Source organism: Mytilus galloprovincialis, chromosome 2, assembly GCF_965363235.1.
Source record: "Mytilus galloprovincialis chromosome 2, xbMytGall1.hap1.1, whole genome shotgun sequence".
NCBI lineage: Eukaryota > Metazoa > Mollusca > Bivalvia > Mytilida > Mytilidae > Mytilus > Mytilus galloprovincialis.
Window position 1 is genome coordinate 9,659,540 of NC_134839.1, and position 9,439 is coordinate 9,668,978.

General features: G+C 32.1%; 1 protein-coding gene across 1 annotated transcript; it reads left to right on the plus strand.

Moving 5' to 3' along the window:
- The first annotated feature begins 601 nt into the window (after positions 1-601).
- Positions 602-5,255, plus strand: LOC143062105 (perlucin-like). The gene is made up of 5 exons (XM_076233921.1): positions 602-707; positions 1,263-1,351; positions 2,064-2,154; positions 3,649-3,874; positions 5,112-5,255. Exons 1-5 carry the CDS (start codon positions 623-625, stop codon positions 5,143-5,145), a joined length of 525 nt encoding a protein of 174 aa, XP_076090036.1. The 5' UTR covers positions 602-622; the 3' UTR covers positions 5,146-5,255.
- The last annotated feature ends 4,184 nt before the right edge of the window (positions 5,256-9,439 follow it).

Genomic DNA, 9,439 nt, shown 5'->3' on the forward strand with positions numbered 1-9,439 from the left:
ACTGTTGAGAAATGAGAATTTAACGAATAGAAAGTTGAAATCTTGACGTTTGTTTGTGTTGCTTAGTCTTTAGTTTGCTATGTTTTGTCTTGTGTACTGTTATTTGTCTTTTCATTTTTATCAATGGCGTTGTCTGTTTATTTTCAAATTATGAGTTTGTATTTCCCTCTGGTATCTTTCGCCGCTCTTGTTAAAGATTCTAGTTAGGAGTTTTTCATCTATGTATATCAATAAATGATCCTGTGCTTTTTTGTGTGTTTTTTGGTGTGCAAGTACCGATTTTTTTGTGGCCATTGTCATGGATGGATAGATTGTATCCCTTGTTTTTCTCGAGTTTCGTATGTGTCTTTAATATCAAAAGTACTTGCATGCAAAAACTCACTTGTTTTATTACTATCGGTAGATACACTTTAAAAAAATGATATTGTGTTAATTTGGTTTCTTTAACGTACTTATTTTCGTGTCGGTTGATTTCTCTACCTATTTAGTTATACCAAGTCTTATTCACATTAATGTTATTTTCTATTTTAAAACAGAGCTAATACTTTTGAATAATTAACATATTTATGAATTACAACATAGCAAATGAGATAAAGGAAAATACAGCGTCTATCAGACAGACATGGCTTATCTCGGTCGTCTTATCTCGGTCGCCATGGATCACACCATTCTTCTCACAAGTCTCACTGTTATATTCTTTGTGTCAGGTAAAACCATAAAGTGTCTGACATCGTCATTCTTGTATAGTTCTTTGTGTTAAGCTTCGAAGCAGCATATATTATCTTGTTATATCTATTTATATTAGTGTGAAATTGTACATCAAATGTGTTTTCTTTACGAGTGGTATTGTATGATTGAGTGCTGTTTGTTTTATTGACGCAAGTTTCAAGTAGTACACACAAAGTGCTTGGATAAAAAGTTTTTAGAATGAATGTGGCTACTGTTCCTTGTATATACGTATTTCAAATTTAACGTGATATACAATATTTTTAGATAAAGATTATAATTGATTTTGTGCATTTCAGAAATATTTTGAAACTCAAAAGTCCTCCAAAATTATGTTCATAAATAATATAATCTGATGCTCTTTTTGTAAATTTCTTTGAGCGCTCTAAAGAAGATAACACCAGATATGTACAATTAAAGCGTCACGTTTTTTGTGCTGTCTCGAATCTGTATGAAATATTTGTCGCTTAACGTTATACATTCATAAGATGATATTGGTTGAAACTTTTTCGAATTTTCTTTGTTTTTTTGTATAGTGTCGTGTGCCTGTCCTTCGGGATTTACCACGCATGAAAACAACTGTTATGTGTTACTTCCGGTTCCAACTACGTGGGCGGAAGCTTTGGTAACTATATAACTGAGATTTAGTTACTTTAAGTAACCTGTTACAAAAAAATATTAAGTTTGTTTCAAATCTACAAATATTAATTTAGAAATAAATAAACAATCGAAATAAATACTATGACTATTCAACAAAATAGTAATGCTAAAAACTCAGCACTTTTCATACCTTTCGCTTTTTCCAAAACCTTAATTTCCCATGTTGTGATAACACTGTCATATACACATTTCAAATATATCGAAACATTATACTCTTGTTCAGTACTATTATCAAATTTGATAATGGGTTTCTGTCAGTTAATGTTCAAACCATAACCAAATAAGGTAGACTTTAGTCGTCATCCAAATATTTGAAAAAAAAAAACCGACTATATCTGCCAGCTGTATTTTGGCATTTTACTGTGAGACTGATCACTGACTCAGGTTTACTTAGTGTTAGTAACACTTAGCAATAATCAGTTTACAATTTTTAAAGAATCAAAACCCTGATACATCCAATCATTATGCAAATCGTAACACATACATTAACCAGAATATAAAAATGATCAGCATGACAAGGGATTCTGCATGATGCCTCTTTGGGCATACTTGACTCAAAAAGTCTGAGAGAAACTTAAACTACGGCTAACTAATTACAAAAAAGGCTATAGAAATAATAGAAGTAAAATCCGGTTAATAATTATAATTATGTTATATTGATTAATATATATATTTAGCGACTCTGTGATGCAGTAAAAGCAAAATTGGCATGGATAGAAAACGGCGCAGAGAACACATTCATTGTTCAGATGTTGAAAAGAGCAAACAGTAAGTATATACAGTAATGCGAATCGGATAGTTAGATGAATTTAATGAAGGTTCTAAAATGTCACCAGCATTGTTTCCTAGTTACAGTATAACCAGGTTGAAAAGTGGCTTTTGTTTGTCACCACGAAAGTTTTTATGTTCATAATATAATGACATAGATTATATTTTCATGGCACAGAAAATTTCTGGTTTTGATGCCAATCAATGATGGTATCCGGTACATATAACAAAATACACGTTTCAACTTAACAGCTATACGTGAAATAAACTAGCTGTAAAATATAGGGAGCTGTGACAAAATAATAACGATTAAGTTGAAGAATAAAATTTCAGAAAACAGAAACTTCCCTCATATTAAGTAATCTGAAAAACAGAAATTACGATTTTTAACAATTTGTGTTAACATAATATTTTGTTTTCAATTTTTTCACCATGGCAATTTTCTTCTTTTCTAAACTGATGATTAATTTTTTTACCCATGTACGGCAGTAACAATTTTTAAACAAATATAAGAATTAAGTTGTACCCATTTATCATGTCTGTATATTCTGTACCGTCTTCCAATATACCCATAACTAAATAAATGACTGCATTATGACTATCCTAAACCATCCTGAATTAAAGAGTACAAAGGAAAAGATAACATACATGCAATACCCGTGTGTTGCTTATCTTTGTGTGAAAAAATGCTTACTTTTTAAGTGATCTTTTAGTTATTTCTTAAGGTGAATATATGTTAAGTACAGATGCTTTTTGGATCACTGATAAAATAACCAAAAAATTAATATATATTCTTGAGCACAATACGCATCATGGGACATCCATAGTTCAGTGTTTTTGTTGTTTTGTTATTTTTCTCTTATAGTTGATGTGTTTCCCTCGGTTTTAGTTTGTTACCCGGATTTTTAATTTGCTTAATCGTATTTTGTCTATCAAACAGTGATACTGCTGTTGCCTTTATTATATCTATCATTGGTTCCAATAGCAGTCAAATTTATAAAAAACAGAATCTTATCAGTGCAAACATCTCAAATAGTATAACATAACTGCCGAAACCGTATTTTACAAACCTTATTCGGACTTGTCATCTTTGCTTTTGCAAAATGACATGATTTCATGAGCTGGAAATTCATAATAAACAAAAATTACTGGTTTAAAACATAGTTATACAGGTTATTGGTTAGATGTTGAAGTTAAGAAGACTAATATATGTATCATGCTAACAGTGCATATTTCTGGTATAACATTCACAAATTAATCGATTGATTGTTCTTGTTGAAATCATATCGGGGAAACATTTAATACAATTTAGGACGGCAAATTAACAATAACAACAATTATAAATAATTCATAAATACTGCACAGCTAAACGAAGATTAAATTATTCTAAAGTTTTACTGCCAATGTAATGTCCCCTTGCCTCCCTTTTAAAATTTTGCGTTTGCAAATAATAAAAATAAATATAAAAATAAATAACCGAATACTATATTCTAGCAACTGGTCATTCAACAGAAGTGTGGTTGGGAGGAACAGATATGTTACTGGAGGGTATGTGGATGTGGGCAGACGATATGGAACTGATCGAATACACTAACTGGTTTCCGAATGAACCAAACAATGCAGGGAACAATCAACACTGTTTAGGGATGATGGTGAACCATGATTTCAAGTGGGATGATTATTCATGTAGCCTAACGAACTATCCCTTGTGTAAAAGGATGTAAGTCTAGTTTTTGAATGAGGGGCGAAATATACCAGAGGGACACTCAAAATCATAGATCGAAAATAAACTGACAACGCCATGGCTACAAATGAAGAAGACAAACAGACAAATAATAGTACATATGACACAAGATAAAAAAACGAAAGACTTAGCAACATGAACCCACCAAAATCTGAGGGTAATCTAAGGTGCTCCGGAAGGGTAAGCAGATCCTGCTTCACCTGTTGCATTCATCGTGTTGGTCATGTATTTACAAACCCAGTAAATAGTCTAATTCGGAAGGTCACATTCATGAAAAGGGAAGGGAGTTGTACTTACGACGCAAGGTACATATCTGGTATCATCTGTGAAACGTTTATTCCATAACGGCCAACCAACCTTTAAAGTTGGCACATTTCTTATTAAATTTCAAAGAAAGGGGCAATCTTAAATTATTATGTTGATATCATTTCGTAATAGTTTATAGGACTTAACACAACTTAAACATTTGAAATAGAAAATGTATGTTTAACTATCAACTTGAAAAAGAATAAAATACACTATCAACGCCTAATTTCTTATTAAAGTTGGCGGAATACTTAGTTGAGCAGCTTGCAAATCATGCAAATGGGGATACAAGCATGAAACTTTAAACATGCTTTTAGGTGTATGTTATCATATTCAGGGAGTAGCAACGAAAAAAAAACATCTCATTATGGCGGTCATTTTTGATTTTCAAAATGACCACTATCCATGTGCAATAAATCAAATATATGTTCCCTTCTACATAAATATTGTCTGTATTTTATTAAAAATTTTACTAGATAGAATGCAGATTTAATTACCTATTTTTAGTATTGAACATCACTTCCGATCAAATATCGGTCAATAACTCACTTCCGGTATTATAAATATCTTACATTTGATCCAAACCACCACAAGCCAACTCCGCTAATATTAACCTTTTGATTATTAAATAGACTTGCAATTTGTATTTAACACATCTTATCTTAGATTATTTTTTGTTGCACTAGAATTCAAAATAAGATAAAACTTAATATTTGTATAGTTATGAATGTTTCTATATATTTGACTGTAAGAAATTACATGGTCATTAATAGGAAATAGAAAATAGTGAAATAATAAGTGTTAAATTCCGCATGTAACACTTTTCGTGTGTAAGAGTTTTAAGAATTTAAACTTGCAATTGGACTTAAATATATGTGTACACCAACGAAATTAATCTCTATTACAGACAAGACGATGGTGAACAGTCAGTAATTGGATGAAATGAGTAAACCCCCTGAAAAAAAATATTAAACAAAAATATATTTTGATTGTTATAAACAAAAAATAGATTTTGCATCGTGGTGACTACACTAAGAGACAGAGGTATATCTAGAGCATACAACCTACTCAGGAGTCATAAGAAAGAAGAACGATTCAAAAAGTAAAATAAAAAAAACTCCGAGGAAAATTCAAAAGGAAAGTCCCTAATCAAATGGCAAAATCAAAAGCTCAAACACATCAAACGAATGGATAACAACTGTCATACGCCTGACAGGCATTTTTTATGTAGAAAATGGTGGAGTAAAACCTGGTTGAATTGATATTAATCACCACTTCACACAGTTAATGCTCTACATCACAATTTTGTTGGTCTTCACAGTGCTCTATATACGAGCTTATCAATACTATACCAATCCTAGCTGTTCTAGAGTTTACAACGGACATAAAAGAAGGGAGAAAGATACCAGAGGGACAGTCAAACTCATAAATCGAAAATAAACTGACAACGCTATTGCTAAAAATGAAAAGGACAAACAGACAAACAATAGTACACATGCCACAACATAGAAAACTAAAGAATAAACAACAAAAGACAAAGCAGTCAAATCAACGTGAAGGTTGAAACGAAGCTGACTTGGTCGACATTTCGTAATAAGACCACTTTTCTACCTTAGCTGTATTTGGCAAAAATTTTCGGAGTTTTGGTCCTCAATGCTCTTTAACTTCGTATTTTATTTGACCTTTCAATTTTTTTGGATTCGAGCATTACTGATGAGTCTTTTGTAAACGCACGTCTGACGTAAGTACAAAATTTAATCCTGGTATCTATGATGAGTTTATTTACAACCACTTTAGTTTAAACATATTTATTTATAGTGGATTGGGAAACAAGTTTTGCAACTTATATTAATCCCTTTCCACTTTGCGGTTGCGAGTGCTGCCTTGTAGTGGCATTAGCCTACTCTTTTTCGAAATCTACAAGGGTGTCTTTAACGTGCAAGAGATATGGCTCTCTCTTAAATAAAGGCAACAGTAGTATACCGCTGTTCAAAACTCATAAATCCATGGACAAAAAACAAAATCGGGGTAACAAACTAAAACCGAGGGAAACGCATTAAATATAAGAGGAGAACAACGACACAACACCGAAACGCAACACACACAGAAACGGACCAAGCAATAGACAAAACACCACGAGAATAACAAATATAACATCAAAACCAAATACATGAATTTGGGATAGACAAGTACCGTGCCACGTCTTATCTAAAAAATAAGAGAAAACACAAACGACTCAACGTTAAAATGCAACACACACACAGAAACGAACAATATTATAACAATGGCCATCTTCCTGACTTGGTACAGGACACTTTTAAAGGGGAATAAAAGTGGTGGGTTGAACCTGGTTTTATGGCATGCCAAACCTCGCACTTTAATGGCAAAGTTAAATATAACATTGAAATGACAACATAATATTACAGGACTACAATACAAATAAAAAGGAGACCATATTAGACAAAGAAAAGCATGATTAATAGATAACAAAAAGCATCAGGTTTAAAATTCAATACGCCAAAAACGCGTCTAGTCCACACAAGACTCAATAGTGACGCCCAGATATAAAAGATCGAAAGTGAAAAAAGTACAAAGTTGTACAGCACTGAAGATCAAAAGTTGAAAAGGTTTTGCCAAATACGGCATTGTTTGTATGCCCGGGATAAGAACATTCTTATTATATAGAACAATTCATGCTATTGCAAACAGTTAACACGGGTCAGCCATTTATCGTTCCCTTCCGATGGAGTATCATCGTTTCCTCAAGACCATACTCGCAAATGGTGTCAAAGGAGAGCCGAAAATTGAGTTCCTGAAATTTTCGTCCCAAACGGGAATCGAACCAGGAACCTTTGTGTTAGTAGTCCGATGCACTAACCACTACAACACGGCTAACCACTGGGTCAATGCCACTGTTTTTGGAGTGTTAATTCCAGTAAATGAAAAATATAAATACTATTGTTAAAAACATATGCACATTCATTTATCTACAATCTTTCGATTCCTGTATCTTGGCATTGCAAAAGGTCATGTTTTTCATTGGACTTTGAATGTGTATAATTTAGTCTTAAGTGCATAGTTTTTTTATTAGTTATTATTGGCTATGAACTAGCTGTCAGTGACTGGGAGTACTCTCAGATATGTACTTAGTGTCTTTTTGTTGTTGGGATGTACATGTAACCGGCCACGTCCATTCTATGTTTTGGTCATATGTATTTCTATTTGTATCCATCTGATGAGTTTAGACTTTTTTAACTGATTTTTATAGTTCGTTCTTATGTTGTACTTTTACAACACTGTCCAAGGTTAGGGGACGGTTTGGATCCTGCTAACATGTTTAACCTCGCTTCTTTTGTAAGTATGTGCCTGTCCCCAATCGGGAGCCTGTAATTCGGTGGTTGTCGATTGTTGTTCTGTTACATATTTGTTTTTCGTTCATTTTTTGTACATTAACTAGCCAGTTAATTTTCTCGTTTGAGGTATGGGATTTGCTCATTGTTGAAGGACATACGATGGAATAAAAGCTGTTAGTTACTGTGTCATTTGGTCTCCTGTGGAGAGTTGTCTCATTTGCAATCATACTACGTCTTCTTTTTTATGTCAATAATGACAGAAACAAACCAAGCAGTAGATACTTGATTACTGGCTCCTTTTTTGGACATATGCATTATTTTTGTAATGCTCAAGTAAACCTGCCTCAAAACATGTTTACTAAATCTTGGAAAAAGTCGTAATGTAATATTTAAATGTCGTCACTGCGTAACAAATTTAATTTGGTGTCTGGAATCCTCCATTTTTAAAGCACCATACAAGGAAAAATGTAAAACAAAACGAAAGTAAATCAGGAAAATTATTCGATACAATTTTCTATTGCAATGCTTACCTGGTAACCTTTGCATACATTTCTTGTTCCGTCCTACGTCAATTTAATTTCATAAGCTTGACATGAGTTAATTAACACAGATAAATTTAAGCTTTTAAAGATTTTTTGATGTCAGAAAAGATAGAAAAAGAATCCTTTTTACTCGACATTTTTTTGTGATAAGTTCAATTTATGAATCAATATACATTGACAATGAAATTTAGTGTCACGTCTGAAATATGACTTCAAACTTTTAGTAATTAGCAACAGACAGAAAGTCAATAATAAATTGCACAGTATCATATATTTAATAAATGGTTGTGCCAATTAAAAAGTTATACTGAGTTCTGCCTGTAATTAGCATCTTATCTATTTGACAAGGTGGCTTCGAACTGAAAATGTGAAATATTTTCAATCATACAAAAATAATCCAACTTTAACGTTGTGCGTGATTTCTGTAAAGTTTGTGATAGAGCACTGTGTACAGACCTTGAAAGGAACAATGTCTAGCTTTTTTCTTCTTCTGAAATTAACATTTAATATTTCCTGACGTTAACGTACATAGAATCTTTTATTTTGTTTCAACTTGTATCAATTCCATTGAAAAGAAACGCAAGATGGTATACTGGTAAATAATATTATGTATTTGCTATACGGATATAGTTGGACAACGAGTGACATTTGGTTTATTAATTCTTTTTATGATAATAACTACTATACCATATAGTATCTCTGACCGGGAAATAGGGAATATGGTTTTATTGCAATTGTCGGTCGCGCTATTCATGATATTTCGTTTGCAGTCATATGCATTAACTGGTAAGTAAATTTTGCTTCCGTACAGTTTTAAAGAATTTATTCCTCCCCAAAAACTTCAATATTGAACAAAATTACCAGAGTAAAGGTAATTCAGCATAAAACATATAACTTCACAATCTCTGTTACTATCCATTTACTTTGTCAACTCTAAAATGAATTTGAATTATACCAGTTTAAATTACTCAGTTCTATTCATTTTTTGATGGATGTACATCAGTCAGGTTAAATTATCTAACCTTAGTCAAAATCTATCATTATTTTTTTTCAATTATTACCAAACTGCTATTTATTTGGGATGTTTAAATATGAAGCCTCTGTTTTCATTACTCTACCATTTTTGTGATGTTTTACCCGTTTATACTTTTTATAATAGTGATACAATAGTGTGGCACATTAAATTCTTTTCTAATATATTGGAAGATGTATACCTTTTAGAACATTTAAAGAAAATATAGACCTAAAATACATAATTTCGGATACATACATTTTGTATTGTTTCATATTTTATTTTAACTTACTAATATGTTATCGGATTTGCTCATTGTTAAAGGTTG